The following is a 27,549-nucleotide window of genomic DNA, read 5'->3' as shown; positions in this document are numbered from 1 at the left end:
CAAATTCACTGGTGTGCTGAATTAATTTCATCCAATTTCCCCGATGAAAATGGCTAAAAAGACAAAAAAGAAAATCCACTCATGTATAAGAACTTTTCTGAGAAGTACTGCTGCTTCAGATTCTATTAGAAACCACAGATTGATTTCAGTTGTTGCAGATCTTATTCATGGTCCAGTTAAAATGGACTGCGGCACCCCTCTGTTCAAATGGGCTTCCATAATATTTTCCACTTCATCGAATTTCACAAAATCAACATCTGTTTGGTTCCTGGGAAAGCAGAGGAAAAACCATGAAAACATAGTACATGACACATTGGCTTTGGACTCTGGAGTTGGTGCTGTGAGACTGTAGCATGGGCAATGGAACAATATGGAAAGTTTAGTTCTTAGCCTTTGATATAGATATACGTATTGACATTGCTCAACCCCTTATGAGGAGTAGGCCAATGGCTGTGACTATGAGAGTTGAAGGAACACCAAACTTGAGGTGGCTCCAGAAAGAGAGAGTGTAGCCATAGAACCGAGAACGACGAGCCTGCTCGCACACTATCAGGTTTGCAGCTGACCCCATCAGCGAAAGGTTTCCAGCAACCGTGCTCACCCATGCTAAGATCAACCATGCCCTTTTCTCTTGGCCCTTAGATATCATTGCTGCTGATGCTGCCACTCTTGCTCCAAGCAAAATAACTACAAAAAACAGATATCTTCAAGTTATGTGTCGGGCTCCCTCGTATGTGAGGGAGTGAGCCCCATATGCTTGGGGCCAAATCAGTTACATTTTAAAAAAAAAATAGAGACAAGAGAAGGGAGAAAGAAAAAAAAAAAAAACACATATATCCAGATTTTATCAATAAGCCGATCCCACTTTATTTGTGGTCCGATTGAGTTGAAATTTGGAGAAGAGGTTCGAAACTCGAGTAGCTACAATTTGAATAGAGAAGATCATATTTTGAGCTCGGGAACTGGTGTTACTACCCGTGAATAGTAATGACGTGTTTTTAGGTTTCTTTCTCCAATTTTCCTTGTTTTTTTGCCAAGAGAGATTATATAATTCAAGGCTATATGTGCTCTTGATGTATTTGACAGCTTCTAAAGATTATTCTAGAGAAGACAGGTGTAACCCATTATTGTTGATAATGGAAGTTTGAACTGGACTAGATCCCGTGGTTTTTCCCTTCGCATTGGGGGGTTTTCCACGTACAAAATTCTGGTGTTTGATTTATTTTTTCGTTGCATAAGATTATTTATTTATTGCTGCTAATTGCTATTACCTATTTAATTTTACACAAATAAATGATAGAAAAATCTTGGTGTTTGTTGAAATATTATGAATTCACCCTAACAAGTGGCATTAGAGCCAAGTTGATTTACAATGAGATCTCTTGTATGAATTAAATTGAGGAGGTTGGCAGTGGAATGATTAAACTCACAACTTCCAATTATTCAATTTGGAAGACTAGGATAAAGGATATTCTATATTGCAAAGAGTTGTTTGAGCCCAATGAATATAGGGGTTATAAGTTAGTTACTACAATTGAGGATGAGTGGAAGAAATAAAATAGGAAAACCATTGGACAGATTAGGCAATTGGTTGATTAGAGTGTCTTCCATCATGTAGCCAAGGAAGTTGATGCATATAACCATTGGCAGAAATTAGAGAGTTTTTATGAAAGAAAGATTGCACAAAACAATGCTTTTATGATAAGAAGACTTGTGGATTTAAAGTACAAGGATGGTAATAGTGTTGCAAAACATCTTAGTAATTTTCAAGGACTATTGAATGAATTGTCTACCATGAAGCTTGAGCTAGATGATGAGATACATGCTTTACTTTTGTTGAGTTCCTTATTAGATAGTTGGGAAACTTTGGTGGTATCTTTGAGTAATTCAGACCCAAATGGTGTGATAACTATCAACATGATAAAAAACAATATGTTTAATGAAGAGGTAAGAAGAAAAAAATTAGGTATTTCCTCTAATACAGAAGCACTTGTTACAAAGAGGCGGGGGAGAAGTAAAAACAGAAAACCTTCTAGTGATTATAATCGTGGCAAGTCAAGGGAAAGTCAAAGTCCCGAAAAGAAATAAAGTGTTTATATTGTGACAAGCTAGGGCACATTAAGAGAGAGTGTAGAAAATTCAGAAGATAATAGTTTAAAGGAAAATGTGAAGAATAGAAAGAGGACAAAAACATTGCAGCAGTTGCATCTGATGGTGATACGATCATTGTTTGTAATGATGTGTGTGCAAACCTTGCATGCTAGGATTCCACTTGGGTGGTTGATACAACATCGTCGTTTCATATCACTGCACGTAGAGATTTCTTCTCTTCTTACACCAGTGGCAGTTTTGGTTGGGTTAGGATGGGAAATGAAGCAAAATGTGAAATTGTTGGCATGGGAGATGTAGAACTAGAAACTAGCATTGGGTGCAAATTGATTATGAAAGATGTTAGACATGTTCTTGAAATGCGCTTTAGTTTGATCTTTATTGGGAAACTTGATGATGAGGGCTACCATAGTCACCTTGGAGAGGGTAAGAGGAAACTTACTAAGGATTCTCTTGTTTTAGCTAAGGGGAAGAAAAACAATACTCTTTACAAGACAGAAGCGAGACTAGTCAAGGGAGAGGTGAACTTTGTTGAGAATGAAGCCTTTATCAAGCTATGACATAAGCGGCTTAGTCACATGAGTGAAAATGGACTTCAGGTTCTTGCCAGAAAGAAACTTCTACTAATTAAAGGTACATCATTATTATCTTGTACACATTGTCTATTTGGAAAGCAAAGTAGAGTTGCATTTTGTAGATTTCCTTCACATAGAAAACCAGATATTCTTGATTTAGTTCACACTGATGTTTGTACTATGCAAAGTAATACTCTTGGTGGTGCACTTTATTATGTGACTTTTATTGATGATCATTCAAGAAAGGTGTGGGCATATGCTTTGAAATCCAAAGACCAGGTTCTTGATGTATTCAAAGATTTTCATGTGATGGTTGAGAGGCAAACTGACAAGCAGTTAAAATCTGTCATAGTAGACAATGGTGGTGAATATAGGGGGCCATTTGAGCAATACTGCAGAAGTCATGGCATCAGGCTTGAGAAGACGGTTCCTAAGACCCCATAGCAAAATGGTGTAGCTGAGAGAATGAATAAAACCATTTGTGATAGAATCAGGAGTATGCTCTCTCATGCAAAATTGCCTAAATCTTTTTGGGGTGAGGCCATGAGGACAACTGTTGATTTGATTAATCTGTCTCCATCATATCCTTTAGAGGGTGATATTCCAAAGAAGGTTTGGACAGGAAAATTTGTTTCCTTTGAGCACTTGAGAGTGTTTGGCTGCAGGGCATTAGTTCATGTTCCTAGAGATGAGCGATCCAAGCTTGACAGGAAGACTAAACAGTGTATCTTCTTGGGTTATTCAAATGAAGAGTTTGGGTACAGGTTATGGGATCCAACTACCAAAAAGATTATAAAAAGCAGAGATGTTGTCTTTTTTGAAGATCAAACCATTGAAGATTTGGATTAAGTTAAGAAGCCAAAGTCTTTCAGTGAAGAACAAATTGATTTGGGTCCAATCTCTCCTAACTCTATGGAACATAATGAACACAGGGAAGTTGTGCAAGAAGAACAGGTTGATACAGTTAACAGCAATGATGAGTTTGTAGTTGATGATGTAGAAGAAAATCCTACAATTTAGAATGATGGCCTAGAACAGTAGCAAGAACAAGCTACTTCAGAGTTGCCTATTGAAACACAATTAACAAGATCTACTAGAGAGTGTCAACTTTCCAAAAGGTATACTAGTGATGAGTATTTGTTGCTTTCTGATGGGGAAGAGTTAGAAAGTTATCAAGAGGTTTTATTGCATGATGAGAAAAAAAGAGTGGTCGAGAGCTATGCATGAAGAGATGAAATCATTGCATAAGAACAACGCTTATGAATTGATGGAGTTGCCTAAAGGTGAAAGAACATTGAAAAATAAATGGGTACTGAAAAAGAAGCCTGAACCAAACAGATCATAACTAAGGTACAAGGCAAGATTGGTTGTGAAGGGTTTTAGTCAGAAGAAAGGCATTGACTTTAAAGATATTTTCTCACCCGTGGTTAAGATGACTTCGATCCGAGTTGTGTTAGGCTTGGCTGCCAGTATGAATCTAGAGATTGAATAGCTTGATGTGAAGACTGCTTTCCTCCATGGTGACCTAGAGGAGGAAATATATATGGAGCAACCAGAAAGGTTTACAATCAAAGGCAAGAAACACTCAATGTGTCAACTAAAGAAGAACTTGTATCGTCTCAAGCAGGCACCGAGACAGTGGTACAAGAAGTTTGATTCTTTCATGGTTGAGCATGGGTATGATAAAACTACTTTTGACCATTGTGTGTTTGTGAAGAAATTCTCTGATGGAGGATTTATTATTCTCTTGCTATATATGGATGACATGCTAATTGTTGGTCGTGATACTAATAAAATTGATAAACTTAAAAAAGAGTTGAGCAAGTCCTTTGAAATGAAGGACTTGGGGCCTGCAAGTCAGATTCTTGGTATAAATATTTCTCGAGATAGGACAAATAGAAAATTGTGGCTATCTTAAGAAAGCTATATTGAGAAGGTTTTAGACAAGTTCAACATGGGCAAGGCAAAACCAGTGAGTTTTCCACTTGGAAGTCATCTAAAGCTAAGTTCCAAATAAAGTCCTTCAAGTAAGAAAGAAAATGAAGAAATGTGAAAGGTGCCCTATGCATCAGCCGTGGGTAGCTTGATGTATGTCATGGTGTGCACGAGGCCTGATATTGCTCATGCTGTTGGAGTTGTCAACAGGTTCCTTTCTAATCTTGGCAAAGAACACTAAGCTGTAGTGAAATGGATTCTTAGGTATCTGAGGGGTACTTCTAAGACATGTTTATGTTTTGGGACTGACAAACATGTGCTTGTAGGATGCACAGATGCAGATATGGCAGGGGATGTTGATTCCCAAAAGTCTACTTTTGGTTATTTGATCACTTTTTCACGAGGAGCAGTGTCATGGCAATCAAGGTTGCAGAAATGTATTGCTTTATTGACCATAGAGACTGAGTATATTGCTATTGCTGAAGCTAACAAGGAGTTATTGTGGATGAAGAAGTTCCTACAAGAATTGGGTTTACAATAAGAAAGGTATCTACTTTAATGTGATAGTCAGAGTACTATTCATCTCAGTAAGAATCCAACTTTTCGCTCTAGATCCAAGCACATTGATGTGAGATATCATTGGATTCGTGATGCACTAGAGATGAAATTGTTTTGCCTTGAGAAAATCCATATTGATTAGAATGGATAAGATATGATGACAAAACTAGTACCTATAGAGAAACTACAATTTTGTAGAAAGTAAGCGGGCTTGGTAGAGCCCCTCACATAGTCGGGAGGGGGAGATTTGTTGGGCTCCCTTGTATGTGAGGGAGCAGGCCCCATATTCTTGGGGCCCAAGTCAATTACATTAAAAAAAAAATGATCGGGAAAAGAAAAAAAATTAGAGAGAAGAGGAGAGAAAGAAAAAAAAACACATATACCTAGATTCATTAACAAACCGATCTTGCTTCATTTGTGGTTCAATCAAGTTGAAATTTGGAGGAGAGGTTCGAAACTCGAGTAGCTACAATCTGAATGGTAAAGATCATATTTTGAGCTCGAAAACTAGTGTTATTGCCCGTGAACAGTAACAATGTGTTTTTGGGTATTCTTTCTCCAATTTTCCTTGTTTTTTTTTTGCCAAGAGAGATGATATAATCCAAGGCTATATGTGCTCTTGATGTATTTGACACCCTTTAGAGATTATTCTAGAGAAGACAGGTGTAACCCGTTATTGTTGATAGTGGAAGTTTGAATTGGACTAGATCTCGTAGTTTTCCCTTTCACATTGGGGGGGTTTTCCATGTAAAAAATTCTGGTGTCTGATTTATTTTTCCGTTGCATGAGTTTGTTTATTTATTGTTGCTAGTTGCTATTACCTATGTAATTTTACACAAAGAAATGGTAAAAAAATCCTGGTGTTTGTTGGAATATTGTAAATTCACCCTAACATTATGTAACCATTAATGTTACACAAACTCATGCTAGGACTAATACACTACATTGGTTTTTTGGTCAGAAGTTTCATTTGTGTCAATGGAAGTCATCTTCCTCAAAATCCTTGGTTTGAAGGGGTTTCCCCCACTATGGATATTACTCCTTCAATCTCTGGTCTATTATGTCCTTTAAAGATGGCTTCCGTTGAAGAGAAAAGAGGTGGAAACTCTTGCTTCAACAACAATTTTGATGGTATATACTATATATCATGGACTTACCAGTAGGCACATTTGAAGCAACATTTGAGAGGACAAGAATGACTAAGGTAAGAACTACGATCCCTCCAACATGATTGATTCGTGCATAAGGCTCGGTTAGGTTCCAGAGAGTGCTAGGTATTCCTGTACTGTTAAAGCCATCCACTGTGATGAACATGCCACAAAAGAAGATTAAGAGAGAATATGAAACCTGGTTCAAAAAAGAGATGGAATTAGGAACTATGACAATTTAGTAGCTCAAAGGAGCCTTAGGTATATACTAGTTGATATTTCAGGAATGTAGTTGGATCAAAACTTTTAGATTCTACCTTTTGTAGGCATGGCTGAGCATCCTTGAAGTCGAGAACCACAAGAGCAAGTGCTGTAGTAAGGGTTGTCCATGACATGTTTAGACCAACAAGCAATGCTATCAGCATGCCAATTGTAACAAGGTAAACACGTGTTTTCCATAGCTGTCTTTTCCATGGCTTGGCCGACCTTTCATTTTCTTCCAGAGGCTGCATTGGGACAGGGTCTCCCTCAAGTCTTCTATAATAAAAATCTTCCTCCCTCGGTTCAGGGAAATCATCACCACCCACCCCCTCTTCGTAAGCACTTGAATTCCTTGTTAACTCAATGTTACCACTCAAAGTCCCCTGCAAATTGCTCTGTTTTGAACTTACTCTATTTCTAAGAGTCTCAGTATGGATTGTGCTCCCATTTGAACTTGAGGAGCTCCAGGTAATCATTGGTTCCAACACAGGATTCAATTCTTGAGAATTTGAAGCTGTGGGATTTGACATGGCTGCAGGTGAGAAGCGGTGGGAAGCCGAATCTTCCTCGGAAATCACTTCATCCAAAGTATGTTCTTCATCCTTTTCAATAGACAGCAGTCTCCAATACATGCATAGAAGGATCAAAGCATTGACGAAAACACCCACCAGCATTGCAGGGAGGAGTCCCAACAAGAATTCCCCAAAAGAGAGGCTACTCTTGATGGCAATGACCAAGTTTTGGGGATTACCAATTGAAGTTGCAGAAGATCCAATATTTGCGCTCGAGGCCAAGGCCACTAAGAAGGGACCGGGAGGGACATTATTCTGCCTAGCTATTTTCAGAACAAACTCTGTCAGCACAACACAACTGGTGTCATTGGTGAAGAGTGCACTTGAAATGGCAGAAACTACACATATCCGGCAAAGCAAATCCTTTGCACCCTTACTCTTCCATGAAAGCAGTACACCCAAGTATTTGAACATATCAGCTTGTTCAAGATAGACGCTCACGACCATAGTTCCAAAAAGAAGGCCAAGGATTGAGAGGTCAATGGCATCATATGCTTCATCTGGGGTTATGACCCTGAAGATGACCATGAGCATGGCTCCTAGGAGAGACCCTGCAGTCCTACCAATGGGTAGAAAAGGAACTGCTGGGAACACTGCCAAAACCCAGAAGATTGCAAAGGCTATTGAGCCTAAAACCACTTTTTCAGTAGGGGCCAAGTCCATCTCTGCAACTTAACAATATTAAATCTTATACAGGCAGGAAAGTTAAGCCAAAGAAATTGAGATACCAGCAAGTCTTATTAAACCATGCTCCTAAAGCTTGAGCTGTTAAGAAAGCTCACAAAATCAATGCAATTCCCTATTTATTAGAGAGCAATGAATATGAAAACCTTCAAGAGTTCCTGTCTCCATGGTGGAATATGGCAAGATAAAAATCAACCCCGGAACATCCAAGATACTCAAGAGATTCTCACTCCTTTTTCATCTTCAAATTCTATGTAGTTGAGTCAACATCTTCATGCGGACTTCCTTCGATATTTATTTATTTATCTGAGTTTATTGTTAGTTGGAAAGATTTGATAGCATTTCTATTGTGGAAGAGGAGATGCCACGACTCAAATGAAACGAGAGATCGATTATTATCCAACTTTCAACATCGGTTTATCCCCGGCTTCTCTCAATCCAAGGTTTGAATGGCACAACAGAAGGCGACAACTTGTTAATCATCAATCATTATCGGATGTTGATCTTTTGACTATGCTCCCCTGCTCTTACGACCTCTGCACTGTGATGGCACCATTAAAGCATGGGAAGCTCACATTTCTACTGGGTCTCACCAAGCAAGGTCTACAAAAAATTTCCCAAGGTCATATTCAGTATATATATTCAGCTTAGTCATGGTTAGTTTCAACATGGATAACTCTTATTTAACTAACAATACATGAGAATGTTTCTTAAAGACTCCGCAGCTCTTAAGTATAAAGCAATCTTCACAAAGTTCCCAGAGTATAACGATTCACAGAAGGGTAGTTATTCTTTAGCATAAGGACATCAAGTTTAATTAGTAAGACAGGTAATGACCAATACCACAGACAGGACCTTTTCAACAACCCTTCGAAGCTTAAATGGCAAATCCTTTTCACTGGGTGGGTAGATGATAGAGGAGATCCGATTAATCATAGCCAAATGTCTAAAAAATTAGGCAGGAAAATATAAGGTTATCGTCATCCTATACGTCAAACAGTTGATTACAACCATAAGTAGATCTTGCCTAATAATGGACGGTTGCCAAACCTCTGGATATCTTTGCAGACCAAAACCTAGTCAACAGTAGGCGACAATCGCATTGCCATCACTGCCCGGATATCCGATTCTTTGGGATACTTCACCCTTAAGATGATCATTTAAGAAGTGAATACACAGACAACTGCTGCAATAGTGACTTCCAAGTGGTGATCATGACCCAACCCTTCATGTTTATCATTGAGTTGATGTCACTATTGTGATTACTCAAACTTTTCCTCTGTTCATTAAGAGATTCCCTTCTGGTGAAGGGAGTTTTAGTTAAATTGATAGACGTCTGCAGCAACCTTATCTAGTGTTAGGATTTATTTCAAAAAATAATTTATACATATATAAATTACATAATTTTTTTTTTCATTTTCAATGTTTTCATACTTAAATAGTTTAATACAATTTTCTTTTTTACCATTTTCAATATATTTTCATATTTAAATATTATATATATTTTGTTTAATAAATTTAAAATATTAATACATTTATATAAAAATAAATAAATAATATCGTAAATATTATTAAAATTTAATTATATATATTTTAAAATTATCTTTTATTTTAATAAAATATTAATCGTATATTTATGACGTAGGACTACTTCAATCACCAATCCGACTAGTAAACCATGAACTAGTAATTTTTTCGATCAAATGTTCGATCCAGTTCTGAAAACATTGTGCATCATATCCACTATTTTTTTCTTTTTTTTTCTATAAATAATTTCTTTATTTATATAAAATAAAAACTATTCCTAGATAATTATTTTTAATTATCGTAAATGATTATAAAATTATATTAAATTTTAATTTTTTTTCCTCTCAAAATTAGATTTTCTTGAATTGGAAAAATGAAAAATAAAGAAATTATAGAGCATAAAATAATTACACTTATTTAAATAAAATAATATATTTTAAAAAAAGGAAAATCTCAATCACATCCTTTTTATTTTTATTTTTAATTAAAATAAAAAATATTCATTATAGACAAATAATAATGATGAGGAAATTAATATTTACCAAATTTAAAATTTAATTTTTTAATTTAAAATATACTTATTTTCTAATTATAACATATGTCACAACATTAAGATCTATTTTTCTTATAAATATCTTCACTTTCGTACCAACATCAAACCATGAATAAAGGAAAATATGAGAGAAAAACATATATTTTTTTTTTTAGTTTTGTAAGAATTATAAATTTTATTTGAATAAGATTATTATTTTAGTTTTAAAATTCAATAAATAATAAAAAATGTTTTTTTATTAAATAATTAAAATAAATTAAATTAATTATAATTTATTTATTATAATTGATTAATCTAATGAAGAAATAATTAATTCATTTTTATTTAATATTGAATTTTTTATTAAAAATAATAAAAATATGGAAAATAAATAAAGAATTTATTAATTTATTATAAAACTTATTTCCAATTTTAATTTTAATATAGATGGTACGTTATTGAATTACAATTTGAAATATTATTATTTTTAAATAATAAATAAAATTTAACCTTATCTTCACTTTAAAAAGTAGATATAATTTGACCTATTAATATAATCATTTAATAAATATAAATGTTTTAAAATAAAAGATATTCAAATACAATCACAAAAGAGATGAATATTAATTTTTTTAAAATTTAATTAAATAATTAAATTTAAATTTAAGTATAAAAAAATACATTATTAGTGGAATAAGTCTTTTGTAAAAGTAGCAAAATGGCTGGTGGAAGAGGCTTGATTAATATTTCACAAAATGATTTAACCAAATTAAAATAGTTTTTGAACATAATTTTTCTTTATTTATAATTTAAAATAGAAAATAATGTTGATTTTCAATTATTTATATAAAAAAATTAAAAATAATGAAAAATCCAAATTGTTAAAATAGAATTATTATGGTTGCATGAATAGTGGTGTAAGAATTGTTAAAATACAAATTTTAAAAAAGCTTATGTGAAATACCATTGGGCATTTTAGTCCATTATTATTTTATATCCTTAAAAGGTAATATGTGGAAATTTGAAGGGTATATTGGTATTTAACATCTTATATCATTTTTATTAATTATGTAAGTTATTTGGACCAAATATTAATTTTTGGGTTGGACCCAAAACACAATTATCCCTTTTTTTAATACTTGATAAAATATTTAAAGTATTAAAAAGATTAAAAGCACTTTCTAGTTTCTACTACTCGAAGTTAAACCATTAATACATATTATTACCATATAAAGTTAAACTTTACAAAAACTCGATAAAGTCACCAATATCAAATTTCATTATATAAATGCACGAATTCATGAATAATATCATATGCTATAAATATTAACTTTACCGAATCAGTTTTGAATTCCTAAATCGTATCATTAAATCCTTCCATGTATTACCTGATCAAGTCGCCGATTGAGTGAATTTCCAAACCACCAAGCAAACAGAGAGGAGAGCGTAACGCTGCACAGTTCCCGAACTCGTTGCCGGCGATGGAACCCGATGCCGGTGGAAAGAAGCTGGCATCGATCATTCGCCGCCGCCGCCGCCGCCGCCGCCGCCGCCGCCGCCGCCGCCGCCGCCGCCGCCGGTACCAATTTCAATTTTCAAGGTGGCCAAGGCGACTAATGGGTTGAAGACTCAGATTCTCGGAGTCACGGGTCTTAACGATTGTTGAACCTTTCGCTTTGAAGGTAATCGTTGATTTTTCAGAGACTTCTCCAATGAATTATGACACGGGTTTTAAAATTGAACGGTTAGATTCGCAGTAATGCAGAAATAATTAGGAATTGTCTTTGTGGATTTTCGCAGTTTGATCGCTCTGATTGCTCCTGGTTCTTGATCACAAATTTTCTCAAAATGAATTTGTTGCTGGTTTCAGGCTCCAGCTTTTTGACATTGTCTATCAACCACTTGACATAAAGAGAGGCTGCTATGTCTCACTTGGCAGAAGTGGACAAAGTGGGGGCAGAAAAAGAGGTGTTGGTGGAAAAAAGAAAGAGGTTCAATTTTATGAGTCTTTTACTTGTAAGGAATTTGAACCTGAGCCTTATATAGGCAAACTTATAAAAATATGGGAACATCTAGATTAGGCAGAGAAAATAAAGGTTCTGTGGCTCTTCCACCCTCAAGAGATTTTGAAATGGCTTGGAGACGGCGAGACAGTTGAGAAAGAGGTATTTTTGGCATCTGGTGAAGGTCTTGGCCTAGCAAATGTTAATCCCCTGGTAATTGAACTTAGAGAAATTAGACAACTTATATTTGTGGCATCTACTTTTTCTTTCACAAGGAAAAAGTAGACCATCCGGTGTTTCTTTGTGAGATTAACTTTGTTCTTGTAAAGGGGTCACCTGTTAAAATGTGCAGGAGCAAAAGAGTTAATTTCCACATGTCATGTGATCGTATTCATAGTTGAAAACTTATGGTAGATGATTTGGTAAATACAGTAAGATGCATTCTTCATGTAGAATGATACATATTAATTGGCAGTTTATATCTTCAGTTTACATATGTGACACATGATATGGTAGATACATTTTCTACTATGTGTGTATTAAATAGTACATGATGTTTTACACATGACACATATGACGCACACATGATACATACAACATAATGATATTCGACTAATTTTAATAGTTCTTAAGAAAATAAATTTTGTAATTTTTCTTTTAGAAAAAATTATTATCGTTGTTTTTTAATAGGTAAACAAGGAATATGTATTAATAGGCCGGCCCTTTGTGAAAGGGTGTGTTGTGCAACCCAAGTGCATAGGATGTATATAAAAACCTTCAAAAGGTTCAAAAGAGAAAAACTACCATGCAAAATCAAACTTTAGCCCTTCATGGACGATTGATGAAATGTAGGAAGGACCCATTTTGAAAATCCCCAAGTGAGAAGACTTGACATGGTAGTAGAGTTCTTCAAGTGCATTGCTTTGTTAGATAGAGATTGTTTAAAGGGGCCTGTCGGGATGATGAGGTGATCATAGCACTCTTAGACTTGGGGGGAGATAATGCACTAGGGTTGGATTGTTTCTCAATGGCTTTTTAGAAGTTTTGTTGGCCTATGGTAGGAAAGGAAGTGATGCAACTATTCAAGGAATTTTATTTGAAGGATTCCATGGTTTATAGCGTCAATGTGGCATTTTTGGTTCTCATTCTAGCTAATACTTTGAAAATAGTGGTTTGCATGGTCTAGTAGGGAAAGGGTTGGGGCAAAGGGGTTTAAAAGGATTCTTGATGTAGTTTAGATGCAAATGAGATTATGGTTCAAAGCATTGATTGAGTCTAGTACAACTCGACCTTGACACTTTTCGCATTGACTCTGATATCTGATACTATCCTAAACATAGAGTTGGACATGAATCTATTAAACTTGATTGGCTTGATTGAGATTCCACATTGAATCGATTAGATTGTTCGAGTCATCAAATTATTCCCAAGTTAAACTTGAGTTAAAACCAAAAATCATTTTTATTGCTTCAAATTATAAAAAAACATTAAAATAGAGAAAACTTTGAAAAATTATAGATTCTCTTAAAAGGAAAAACTTAAAGACCCTTGAGATGAAAAAGAATAAATAAGAAATTAAATGATCAATCTAACCTGTGATTGGGTTTTAGGTTTGTAAGAAGAGGAAACAGGCTGAGGGCATTTCATTACTAACCCCACAACGATCATTCAGTGCTTTGGTGTTGACGATGTTGTTGTGGTGAGAGACATTATATTCCTTCATTAGCAATGAGCTTGGTGATTGTTACATGTCGTTGTCGTCTTTCTCTTTACTTCTAGTCTGCATGGTCTACATGATGTGGGTGATTGAGTATGCCCTTCTTATTTCTTTGCCTTTTATTGTGGTGTTTGGGAATTAGGAATGTGAAGTAGATTTGGTAATTGGTGATGTGTTATTTTAAATAGTAATAGTTTATTATTTTATATGTGTAAGAGGAATTAAATCAGAGTAGATTAGGTGATTTGTTATTTGATATGGTAATTTTACCATATATGGTGTATTATTTTATACGTCAATGGTGTGGTTTGACTTTAATATGAGCTGACAATATATTATTTTGCATGCTAATGGTGTGGTATTCTCATATACTTCAAATGTGGATTTAATCATATTGTAGGATTTACTAATATGATATAAATATTATGATTTAATGATTTGAACTTATTTGAACTTATTTAATTGTATTTATTTATCTAATAATTTCATAATAATTTTATAATTTATTGATTTTTTAATTATCATATTTTGTGTATTGCCTGATATTGAGTTAAGATATTGAGATTGATGTGCCTTTGGACCCTCCGGGTCAATGACTTAGAATGACTTTGAACCATGTATGAGGTTGTTGATTCAAGGAAGAAACATTCCAATATGGGCTTAGTTTGCAAATTGGATATAGAAAAAGCTCATGATCACGTAAAGCAGGAGTTTTTCCTTTTAGTCTTAGAAAATATGGGCATTGGTTACAAATGGCAAGAATGGATTCACTTTTCCATATCTTCTGTGAGAATGGTAGTCATTGTCAATGACACTCGTATAAATTTCTTCTTAACCTTTAGAGGCTTGAGATAGAGGATCATTTTTCACCCTATCTTTTTGTGTTGGTTATGAAAGGTTTAGTTGCCAAATTGAAAAGGCCAAACAGAGGAAGAGTTAGAGGTGGAAAGAAAGGTTATTGGCATTCCTAATTGGACTAGGGTGGTTATGGATATAAAAGATGGTAGATTAGTTGGTTGGTTACGTGCAAGAGGAAAATATCGCAATATGTCGGCGATATATTGTGTATCGGAGGGTATCGATACGATACTTCATGGAGAAATATCGGTCCGACGATATTTCGGGAGAAATATCCAAAAATCGGCGATATCTCGCAATATATCAGCGATAAATTGCCGATTTTCCCGATATATCATTTGGTCAACGCGCTACAGTGCCTGAAAAACCTTTTGTTGTTGAGGGGATTTGAATTGTAACGACCCGCACCCAACCATGTAGATATTGTCCACTTTGGGCCTAAGAGGGCCCTCACGGCTTTAAAACGCGTCTACTTGGTTAAGAGGAGTCTCTACATATATAGCGCCAGGAACATTCTCCCCTATCCGATGTGGGACATCACAAACACCCCCCCCCATGCAGACACAACGTCCTCGTTGTGTCCCATGGGATTGCGGGGCCAAACAGACAAACACCCCTTACGGAGCCAAACAAACCCCCACACCGGGGTCGGGGATCGGCTCTGATACCATTTGTAACGACCCGCACCCAACCATGTAGATATTGTCCGCTTTGGGCCCAATGAGGCCCTCACAGCTTTAAAACGCGTCTACTTGGTTAAGAGGAGCCTCTACATATATAGCGCCAGGAACTTCCTCCCCTATCCGATGTGGGACATCACAAAATTAAAACGCGTCTACTTGGTTAAGGGGAGTCTTTACATATATAGTGCCAGGAACTTGCTCCCCTATCCGATGTGGGACATCACAAATACCCCCTCATGCAGACACAACGTCCTCGTTGTGTCCCATGAGATTGCGGGGCCAAACAGACAAACAAACCCCCACACCGGGGTCGGGGATCGGCTCTGATACCACTCTGTCACGCCCCAAGACCCACTCCAAGGGCATGACGGTCATTTCACACCTTAAACCCGAAGGCTTAAAGTATAATCTGACCCAAACAGTCATATTGTAACTGGATGTTACCAATTACCAAATACCTGCTCAGAGTAGCGGAAACAAAATCTAAAATCCTCAAAATTCAATTTCCAAATAACTTCCAAATACCAAATGATCCAAAATAACATAACTAATAGTTAAACAAAATCCAACATAAAATCCTAAGTCAAATCCTAATGATGACCATTCCTCAGCCTAGCCATCACTCCTCACCCGAACTAAGAGTACCTGAAAAATTTTCAACAATTGGGAATGAGCTCACAACCCAGTAAGGGAAGTTAATGCAATATTTATAAAATTAAATTATTTTATATGTTATTTTGAATTGTGGAAAAGAAAATGATATTTTATTACTAATGCATGGATCAAACTGTTTTGCATTAAATATTATGTTGGAATATTTTGTTTTATTTATGACACAAAATATGGAGATATTATGTTGTGTAAATTTGAATACTTGAACAAAAACATCACTCTGGTTTATTTGGCCCTTGTCAACGGGATATAATAGTTGACTATTCGGCCCTGTCAACGGGATATAATAGTTGACCTTTACATTTCATGGTGGGAATGTAATTGATTTGAACCCCAGCCTCTAGGGGTTTGGTTAGAGGTTACTAGTACTAGTAGTGTTTGGTTCCGTCCACCAGGAACAATTTGAGGCTAGCCACCCATTTGAAAAGTCCCACCTAACTGGGCATTTGATATTTGATAACCAGAGTAATGAAAAAAATTGAATGGATTTGATTGAGTCTGATGTGAAAGTGTTTGAATTTGATATGAAATTGGTTGGTTGAATTTTGAATATATTGGTATTTTTTGAAACTCTGATATTTGATGAGAAAAAAAAAAATTTGATATCTCCTATTTGAAATGAAAATATTTGATCCATGAATTGCATTAATATTCCTTATTGGGCTGTGAGCTCATTCCCAATTGTTGAAAATTTTTCAGGTACTCTTAGTTCGGGTGAGGAGTGATGGCTAGGCTGAGGAATGGTCATCATTAGGATTTGACTTAGGATTTTATGTTGGATTTTGTTTAACTATTAGTTATGTTATTTTGGATCATTTGATATTTGGAAGTTATTTGGAAATTGAATTTTGAGGATTTTAGATTTTGTTTCGCTACTCTGAACAGGTATTTGGTAATTGGTAACATCCAGATACAATATGATTGTTTGGGTCAGATTATACTTTAAGCCTTCGGGTTTGAGGTGTGAAATGACCGTCACGCCCTTGGAGTGGGTCTTGGGGCGTGACAGAGCTCTGTCACGCCCCAAGACCCACTCCAAGGGCGTGACGGTCATTTCACACCTCAAACCCGAAAGCTTAAAGTATAATCTGACCCAAACAATCATATAGCTCTGTCACGCCCCAAGACCCACTCCAAGGGCGTGACGGTCATTTCACACCTCAAACCCGAAAGCTTAAAGTATAATCTGACCCAAACAATCATATTGTAACTGGATGTTACCAATTACCAAATACCTGTTCAGAGTAGCGAAACAAAATCTAAAATCCTCAAAATTCAATTTCCAAATAACTTCCAAATATCAAATGATCCAAATGAACATAACTAACAGTTAAACAAAATCCAACATAAAATCCTAAGTCAAATCCTAATGATGACCTTCCTCAGCCTAGCCATCACTCCTCACCCGAACTAAGAGTACCTGAAAATTTTTCAACAATTGGGAATGAGCTCACAGCCCAATAAGGAATATTAATGCAGTTCATGGATCAAATATTTTCATTTCAAATAGGAGATATCATTTTTTTTTTCTCATCAAATATCAGAGTTTCAAAAATACCAATATATTCAAAATTCAACCAACCAATTTCATATCAAATTCAAACACTTTCACATAAGATTCAATCAAATCCATTCAATTTTTCATTACTCTGGTTATCAAATATCAAATGCCCTGTTAGGTGGGACTTTTCAAATGGGTGGCTAGCCTCAAATTATTCCTGGTGGACGGAACCAAACACTACTAGTACTAGTAACCTCTAACCAAACCCCTAGAGGCTGGGGTCCAAATCAATTACATTCCCACCATGAAATGTAAAGGTCAACTATTATATCCCGTTGACAAGGCCGAATAGTCAACTATTATATCCCGTTGATAAGGGCCAAATAAACCAGAGTGATGTTTTTGTTCAAGTATTCAAATTTACACAACATAATATCTCCATATTACCATTTGAGCAAACTCACCCTTGATATATAATATGCATTAAACATATATATAGTTAAACTCATTATATAAAAAATATATTTTAAAGAGCAAATTAATTATCATTATTTTCTAATTAAATGCAAAATTTTCTTTTAATTGATTATCAAAAATATAAAAATTATATAATTTTCTTCATAATGTTTTTAATATCATTAATAATTAATTAAATATTAAAAAATTATACATATTTCATAATTTATTTTATATTGTTTAATACAATTGAATTAAATGAATCATAATTTTAATATTAATATATATTTTAAAATTAGACATATTACAATCAAATATCATAATATTAGATGTAATTTAATAATAAATGTACACTTATAAAATTCATATTTTTATCGATGCATACGATATTATTATCAAATATGATAAATCATATTATACATATATCAAATTATTTAATAAAACAACTTAAAAATATCATTATACTTCTAATTACATTTTTATGAAAATTTTCTTATATTTTTATAAATTTTGATCAATTTTAGGCTTATCGATATTTTTTTCCAAAATATCCGCCAATATATCCGTAAAATCGAAGCACTGATATATCCGTAATTACTGATATTTTCATCCTTGGTTACGTGGAATAATAAAATGATTAGTTTCTTCATTTGTAGACATAGGAAAACCTTTAGCATTGAGACAAAAGTTTTAGAAGTAGGATATATTTCTACACAATTAGAATGTGCTTAGTTAGCCTAAGCAGGTTTACCAATCTTGATACAACACTTTTTAGACATATGATTAGTATGCCCATAATGGATATAATATAAATTACACCCTTGAGGTCTGACTCAAGTGGTAAAAGGATGGGGAGGGTTTGTGGGAGGTTCCAGGTTCAAGTCCCAATAGGGACAAAAATTTACTTATATATATAAAAAAAATACAACACAAATCACCTTTACTTTTACCACTGCCTCCTCATGAGTCACAACCTTTACCGTGTCGGGAGAGATTACTTGTACCATGACCTATAGTAGAAACCAATGCTACTTCTTGACAAATTTGAGAAGAAGATTATATTGTAGATGATTGAACACTAATTCGATGAAAGTGAGAATATGCACTATTAATTGTGGGGAACTTCTTGTATGATAAAGTAGTATTTTTTGAACTTGCATACATAAGATTTAAACCAAAAAGAAACTTGGCTACCTTCATTTAAGGAAAAATGAAGAGAATAACAGGTACCATTGTACCTTCACTTTTACGTAGTGTAGGAGGATGCGAGTAATAGATTTTTTTTTTCACTCTTGCAAATGAGACAACTATTTGACATCAACCGCTCTTTCTTTTGAAGTCGATCCTATGTCAACACTTTTTCCCAATAAGTAAAGAAACATACTTTAGACATGATTATAAATAATGCCCTCTTGGAAAATAAAATGTTGCCTAGTTCTAGGGCAGAATATAATGATTTGACAAAGGAAAAACCATTTCTTGAGGCTTTTCATACTAAGTTATCCTTTCCTTCTCTCTTCATGAACCTTCCTTGCAACTCGGTGAAAAAGTCTCTACATTGCCAATCTCCTAATCATTGAAATGTCTAGAGAAACATGGGTTTTAGTGGATCCCCTTGCCTAGGTTATCCCAAACATCCACCATTTAAGCCTTTTTTGATATTGCTAATGCATTTAAGAATTGGAAACATGCACATAAAGGTTCGCCTGCACACCACCTATTATTCTAAAACTTCACCATCCTTTGATCACCTACCTCAAATGATGTTCTATTGTGGAGCATGTTCTATCTGTTTATCATATTTTCCCATAATTTTCTATAATCCAATGTCATACCCTTCTTTGAATTTGCAAGAACTGCACCCCATTTTCTTCCATACCGTACTTATAAGTATTACTTTTCTTAAGGGATGGGCTTGTTGATAAAGAATTTTATCGTATGAGTATGCTTGTTTTTTTACTTTGCTAGATATATTCCCTTATTCTTGTTGGAATTTTCCTTGAGTGTATCTTTCCCCTTGTTTAAAATTGCCTACTCAAAGTATGCTTGGGTCAAGAATGTTTGGGAAGAATCAAGTGAGAGAGGGAATAAGAGATCCTATTGCTCTAGATGTCTTCGTTGGGAGTTGGATAGGGTTGAGGGATTTCCCATGGAGCTACAAGAAAAATTAGTAATGAGAAATGTAGAGAATAAGTTGACTTAGAAAGATTAGAAGGTTGAGAAATATTTAGTTCAAGCCTTCTAGAACTCATGAGCTCCAACAAAGATAGGGCGAGAAACGGCTTGGTTGAGGATTTTCACTTTGGATTAGTAAAAAAAAAAATGATGGACTTTTTGGAATAAAAAAGGAGGGGGAGTGATGGACTTTGGTGAATCCTTGCTAACTTTGTAAGAGTGATGAAGAATTAACTAATCACAATTTTCTTCATCATGCAAAAAATAAATATCTTGTGGTATTTGTTATTCTTTATTTTTTAAGTGGAGTGGGTGTCTTTCTTTCTTCAATTAAGAAATTCTTATACATTGATGTGGAAGTTTTGTAGGGTAGAAGTGTAGGCAGGCGTGGAGGCTTTCACATTTGTGCCTATTTTAGACCATTTGGAAAGAGAGAAGTTCAAGATTATTTGAAATTGCAGATTAATTAATAATTTTTTTGTTTTGCCTATTGATTACCTCAGTATAGGATGTAGTGAAAGAGAGATTCCAAAGGAGACTTGCAATTTGGAAGAGATAATATTTGTTAAAGGGAGAGAGACTAACCTTGATCAAGTGTACTTTGTCAAGCGTTGCAATTTATTACATGTCTCTATTTCCCATTCTTTGTAAAGTGAGTTTGAGGCTAGAAAAGATTAAAGAGATTTTTTTGTGGAGGGATCTTTAGTTAATATACCTTATCTTATTGACTGGTTAGCTATTTGCATGGAAAAGAAAGGAGGTGGGCTTACTATCGGAATCTTGGCATCTCTTAATAAGGCTATGATTGGTAAATGGACTTGGAGATTTGCAATAGAAAGGAAAACTCTTAGAAAGATAGTTATTGAAGGGAAGTTTGGGAAAGAAGAACGGGGATGGAGTTTTAGTGAGGGAGAAGATAATTAAGAAAGCTTGGGATGTTGTCAAAAAAAGATCTTGCTTCATTGTAGGGAATGGAAGAAGCGTTTTAGTTTTGGAAGGATAGGTCATGTGGAAAGTTAACATTGAGTGCTTCTTTCCCATTTCTTTCTTGCTTTAGCTTTTGCAAATGATGCTTAGGTAATAGATATGTGGGAGCGTTCAATTGGAGCCCTTGATTTTTTAGACAATTACATGATTGAGAGTTTGAAGGTTGATGATAGTGGAGGGCATGAGGAGATATGTTTTTATCCTTCTTGAGGACTTCGCTTTTTTAGGTGCCCAAAATAGAGTAATTTTTCTAGAGGCCACATTCTTTTTGTCTTCTGTCTTTGGGCCTTTGGTTTTTTTTTTTTTTTTTGTTCCTCTCATTTTTTTCATACATATTTTCCATTATCGAACACTACCATGACTTTTATTTCCAACTTTTCATGTGCTTTACTTTTAATTTTGTCTCAATTTCTTTGCCGAAATGTAAAAAATTAATAACCCCTAGATACCAATGGTGGAGAATGGAATTGATTTTTCATCTGGAGACCTATAGAATGTCCAAGCAACATATAGGTTGGAAATCTTTTTTTGAAGTGGTCACACTTTGTTCTCACTTTTCGTAAAGGAAAAGGGAAATTGAGCCATCTCCTTGACACAAGTCCTCAACATGATGATCTAAAATTTGAAGCTTGGGATGAAGAGGACTCCATGGCCATGTCTTGGTTGTGGAGTTCTATGACTCTATAAGTGAGTGATACCTGTATGTTTTTTACCACAGTAGGGGATATTTGGGACATGGTACATCAAACCTATTAGAAAGTTCGTGATGCTACTCATATTTATGTAATTAAAATGAAAATCTTAGCCACCAAGCAAGGAAGCTGATCTATTATTGAATATTCTAATATACTGAAAACCTTATGGTAGGAAATGGATCATTATCAATGCATCAAAATGAAGTGCAGTGAATATGCGACAATACTAAAGAAGTTCTTTGAACGAGAGGGGAATTATGAATTTTGGCCTGTTTGAATATGGAATTTGACCTGGTTAGAGTGTAAGTCCTAGGCAAGGAAGAACTACCTACCTTGAATGAAATTATTACTATAATCCGAGTAAAAGAAGGAAGAAGAAGATTGATGATTGAATTTCAACCAATTGAAAGCTTGACTCTTACTGTGAAAAATTTGCCTTCAAAGAAAGGAAGAAACTCTGGAATAGAGCAATAATTTGGAGGAAATAAGAATTTAGATTCATCAAAGCTAGGGAATAGAGATTTATGATGCGTTTACTACAAAAAGCTTTGTCATACCAAGGATAGGTGTTGAAAACTTCATAGGAAGCCACTGTCTACATGATAGCCTCATCAAATGCAAAATTAGAACTATAATGCTAAAAAAATGCAATAGAGATGACATGGGCAAACCAACATGACTAGTATAGCACCTAATGATGAGGCAAATTCTTAAGGACAAGGAAAGTTCAACAATTGAGAAACTAAGAAGCTTGCTAAGGACATTTGAAAAACTATTAGGAGGAGGTATGTGTTCGTTTGCACTTTCTGGTAAGAATCAAACTCCTTGTGTGTTTAATGTTTTAGACCTTTCTTGCATAAGTTTATGATGGATTATTGACTCAAGAGTCACAAAGCACATGACACAGTCTTCATATCAGTTTATTTTTTATAACCCTTGTTTGAGTAATAGGAAAATTGCCACTATCGATGGGACCTTAACTACCGTAACTGGCTTAGGTGGTATGATATCCTTATCAACAGATCACTCACACTTAAAAATATTCTCCATGTCCCAAGATTGTCTACCAATCTTATCTCTATTAATAAACTTACACAATATTTGAGGAAGATGATTGGGTGTGCTAGGTTGAAGGATGGACCTCACTACCTTGAAGAATCTAAAGAGCAAAGTAGTACTAAGAATAAGTTACTTGTATCATTGTTTTCTGAGTCTAGTTCCTTTAATAAAGAAAAAAAAAATGGTGTCGGTATTTTTGTCTTAGTCATCCTTCATTCAATACTCTTAGAGTCATGTTCCCAATTTTATTCTAAGGAATTTGTGTTGAAAATTTCCAATTTGAGGTGTGTGAACTTGCCAAGCATAAATGTGATGTTTTCCAATAAGCAATAAAAGAATGTTTGTTTCTTTTTCACTCATTCATAGATCTGTTTGGGGACTCTCCCAAATTCCTAGAGTTTTTGGAGCTTGGTGGTTCGTTTTATTTATTGATGATTGTACTTGTGTGACACGGTTATTTCTCTTAAAAAACAAGTATGATGTTTGCACCATTTTTCCTCATTTCTTCAAAATGGTGAAGGATCAATTTGGTGTCAGTATTAAAAGGTTTAGGTTAGATAATGCCAAGGATTATTTTAACTAAATCTGTCAATAGTTTTTCGAAAAGAATACACTATTGATAAATCATTCTATGTTAACACACCCTAACAAAATGGTGTGGCAGAACAGAAAATTGGCCATTTGCTTGCAATCACTTGAGCCTTACTTTTTCAAAACATGTTCCTAAACAATATTGGGAGGAAGCAGTATTGAGTGCAACCCATCTAATCAATAGGCTATCTTCTTGGGTTCTTGGTTCCAAAAGTCCTATTCAAATTATTTTCAGTTTTTTCCCTAATACTAATACTAATACCTAAAATAGTTTGACTCATAATTTTTGGTTGTGTGTCCTTTGTTCATATTTATTTACATAATAGAGGAAAATTAGATCCAAGGGCTCTCAAGTGTGTGTTTCTTGGTTACTCATTAACTCAAAAAGGTTATTAATTAGTGTTATCACCCTCCAATCATATATATATATATATTTGTCTCAGTTGATGTAACCTTTGTTGAAAATGAAAGCTATTTTACTAGATCTTATTTTTTGGGGAAGAGTTCACTTAAATAAGATAAGGATTAAGATTGGTTTTTGTTTTTTTTTTTTTTCCCAATATTTCATATATTTTCCCAATTGTTCCAAAAAAGTTCATTTCTATTCCCCCCTCAACAAAGCCAAATGAGTCAATCTCTCCTCATATTCCCTTGGAAAAGGATACAATGATACAAGATAGACTCATTTAGAGTACCATTTGCTCTTTGAAAGTCTATATGAAGGAAAAAACCTATTGTTCAACCTGTGCAAGTTCATGACTCAAAACTGGTCCCTGAAACATGGATAGACATCCATTCTATAACCCATCAAGAGAGTTTGTCAAATGATCAAAATACCAATGTTGTTGATAACGATGATCTCCCATTTTGGGAAAGGCACAAGAAAATGCACCTAACGTCGTCCTTTATATCCAACATCTCATTTCCTGTCCTATAAGAAATTGCCTCTCACTTGAACATTGTTACCATACCTAAAATAGTGTCCGAAGCATTAACATAAGGAGTGGAGGAATGCTATGGAAGCTGAAATGGAGGCTCTAGAAATAAAACAAGGCTTTAGGAGTCAATAGAATTACCAAAAGGTAAGGATCCAGTGGGGTACAAATGGATGTTTATAGTGAAGTATAGAGCTGGTGGAACTCTGATGAGGTATAAAGCACGATTGGTGGCAAAGGGATATACTCAAATGTATGGTGTTGATGACCTTGAGACATTTACTCCGGTGGCTAAGATAAATATAGTAAGGATACTTTTATCTTTGACAACTAATTTTGGATGGGACTTGCAATAATTTGATGTCAAAAACAACTTCCTACAAGACGATCTTGAAGATGAGATTTATATGGAAAATTTCCCAAGTTTTAGCATAAACTTTGAGAAGAATGTATGCAAATTGAAAAAAGTGCTATATAGGCTAAAACAATCTTTGAGGGCATGATTTGGAAGGTTTGCAAAAGTAATGATTTCTATGGTATATAAACAAAATCAATGTGATCATACTTTATTTATTAAACACTAAAACTCAGGGGAAGTAACCGTGTTGCTAGTGTATGTGGATGATATTGTAGTCATTGGTGATGATTTGAAAGAAAATGAAGAATTAAGGAAATACTTAATTGAAGAGTTTGAAATAAAAGAGTTAGGCATGTTGAAGTATTTCCTTAGTATTGAAGTTGCTCAATCTTGACGGAGAATGTTTATCTCCAAATAGAAGCATGTCTTAGACCTATTGAAAGAAATTGGGAAACTCGATTATAAACCTGTCAAAACCCTTACTGAGTCAAATCACAAGCTTGGAGAAGATCTTAAAGACAATGTGATGGATAAAAGAATGTATCAAAATCTTGGTGGAAGATTAATTTATCTTTCACATACTTGATCAACTATAGCTTATCCTGTTGGAGTTGTCATCCAATTCATGCATAATCCTAAGAAAGTTCATCTTCGAGTAGTGGTTTGAATCATACAACACCTTAAGGGGATACCAGGTAAATGAATCTTGTTCAGAATAGGAGAAAAAAATGTCTTTAGAGGCCTATACAGATGCAAACTATGTAGGTTCAATAGCGGATAGAAGACCCACCTTGTGTTATTGCACATTTCTTGGATGAAATCTTGTAACCTGGAAAAGCAAGAACCAAAATATGGTTGTAAGATTGAGTGTAGAGGTTGAATTTAGAGCAATGACATTGGGTGTTTGTGAACTCCTGTGGATAAAAATAATTTTGGACGACTTCAGTTTAATATGATCGTACTAAGCACATTGAAGTGGACAAACACTTTATAAAAGAGAAGCTGGGCTATGAGTTGATTTATACACCGTATATACCAATGGGAAATCAATAGGCAGACGTGTTGACTAAAGGACTAAATGGCATATCATTTCAAAGAATCATTAATAAGCTAAGAATGGATGATATCCACTCACCAGCTTGAGGGGGAGTGTGAAAACGAATTTCCTAATTATGGGAAGTATATCCAAATGATAGAATGATAGGTGTAATTGGATAGGATATTAGCCTAGGAATTAGGTTCTTGATTGTTAGGGATGTATTCCTAGTTCTTGATTTGTAGGGATATTTACTTTCCCGTCTTTATTCTTTCCTATTTTTCCACTCACTGTATTATGGCATGTGTATCTAATTTGTTGTAATCTTGTATTATGATTAATGAGAGAAATTGATTGCCCATTTTCATAGATGCTATAGTCATGAAGATTAGCAATATTGGTTTTTCTTTCTCCAAAGCTTTGTCTAGACATTTGGATGCTTCATGGGAACTTTGGATGTTTAGTGGATTATAGCCTATTGAAAGAATTGAGGGTGTCACCATTTGGTCAATTATCTCTTTTAATGATTTAGGTTCAAATTATTGCTTGGAATACCATGAGGGTAAAAGGAAGACTATGAAATTGTTGTTAAGATCTCATAGGGCTATGAGCTAGGTGCTGCTTTTGGTTAGTGCCTTTTCATGACAAGATAACTACCTCTAGTGTTCTATGTCACTATGTCCAAGGCCCACACCAGAAGATGGTTATACTTCTACATGTTTGTCGCATGAAGTTCATTTGCGTGCATCGGTAAAGATCTGCATCCCGTTTCTAGATTCACTTATCCTTTCTTGTAGAATTTCACTTATTGAGAAAAATATTGGGGCTTGTTTTGTAGCCAAATGGTTGATTTTGAAAACCAAAAAAAGAAAAAAAAAGCATAGAAAATATGTTAAACATGGGGAACACTCTTATGTTAGAAATCTATGGACCTACGGTTTTTATGTGCATTTCCACTTAATAGCGAGATTCAAATATTACTTAAAAAATTGATTTTTTAAAAAGTTGGAATTGCTATTTACTTTTATCTATTTTTAAAAGATGAGATAAAAAAAAAAAAAAAAAACTCTATGTGACTTATTTGAAACAAAGATAAGTTTACAAATAAAAAACGGAGTTACAAGTTAGATTACCTATCGAGAATAGGAGAATGAAGGAAATTATGATAATTAATTAATTAATCATGGTATCTAAGATTAATGACACATATGAATATACATAAGAAAATAATGATAAAAGCTTATTACAAAAATATATAAGATAAATAATAAGAGAATTATGATTTCAAAAATTAAAATTTCAAGAAATTACAAAAAAGTTTTAATTTATTTTGAATAAGTGATTTGATTCGATTTTATTTTTGTATTCAAGTTTTATTTTCAAGAAAACTATTTACTTAACATAATTTATTAAAATCAATTTTATAAAAAATTCAACTTGATCTTATTTACAACAAAATGATTTTTATTTACAAAAGTGTTCCAATTTAATTTTTATTTTTAAAAAGTGCTTTTTACAAATTGTTTAGAAAAATGATTTTTTTTTTGTACAAATTTATTGTAAAAGATGTTTCAATTCAATTTTATTTGCAAAGCAAATTGATTTTTATTATTTTGATAGAAATAAGACTTTTATATTTTTATTTACAAAAATATTAAAATTCAATTCAATTTTATTAGTAAAAATGATTTTTAATAAGAAGATGACTTTTAAAAAATTATTTACAAAAATACTTCAATTCCTTTTTATTTTCTAAAAATGATTTATTATTTGATTTCATAAAAAAGATTTATTGATAAAAAGGATTTTATCTTCCTTTCATTTAAGGAAAAGTTTTTTGATTTTATTCGGATTAAAAAAAAAATTGATTCTAAGAGAAAGATTTCAAACTTATTGTTTTTCTCAAAGGTTTCAAATTTATT

The 27,549-nt window shown here is 34.1% G+C and overlaps 1 protein-coding gene and 1 long non-coding RNA gene across 2 annotated transcripts; one reads left to right on the top strand and one right to left on the bottom strand.

Moving 5' to 3' along the window:
- Nucleotides 1–200: 200 nt before the first annotated feature.
- On the bottom strand, nucleotides 201–11,380 carry LOC100243964 (silicon efflux transporter LSI2). Its single transcript, XM_002284417.5, has 4 exons — nucleotides 11,290–11,380; nucleotides 6,643–8,445; nucleotides 6,335–6,524; nucleotides 201–687 (listed from the first exon to the last, which is right to left on the bottom strand). Exons 2-4 carry the CDS (start codon nucleotides 7,819–7,821, stop codon nucleotides 422–424), a joined length of 1,635 nt encoding a protein of 544 aa, XP_002284453.1. The 5' UTR covers nucleotides 7,822–8,445; nucleotides 11,290–11,380; the 3' UTR covers nucleotides 201–421.
- A 52-nt stretch (nucleotides 11,381–11,432) lies between these two features.
- On the top strand, nucleotides 11,433–12,405 carry LOC104879007 (uncharacterized). Its single transcript, XR_785572.3, has 2 exons — nucleotides 11,433–11,583; nucleotides 11,772–12,405. It is a non-coding gene; the product is annotated as an uncharacterized LOC104879007 (long non-coding RNA).
- The last annotated feature ends 15,144 nt before the right edge of the window (nucleotides 12,406–27,549 follow it).

Source organism: Vitis vinifera, chromosome 4 (assembly GCF_030704535.1).
Source record: "Vitis vinifera cultivar Pinot Noir 40024 chromosome 4, ASM3070453v1".
NCBI classification, from domain to species: domain Eukaryota; kingdom Viridiplantae; phylum Streptophyta; class Magnoliopsida; order Vitales; family Vitaceae; genus Vitis; species Vitis vinifera.
The sequence above is the reverse complement of the archived record's forward strand: the minus strand, read 5'-3'. Positions and strand labels throughout refer to the sequence as shown.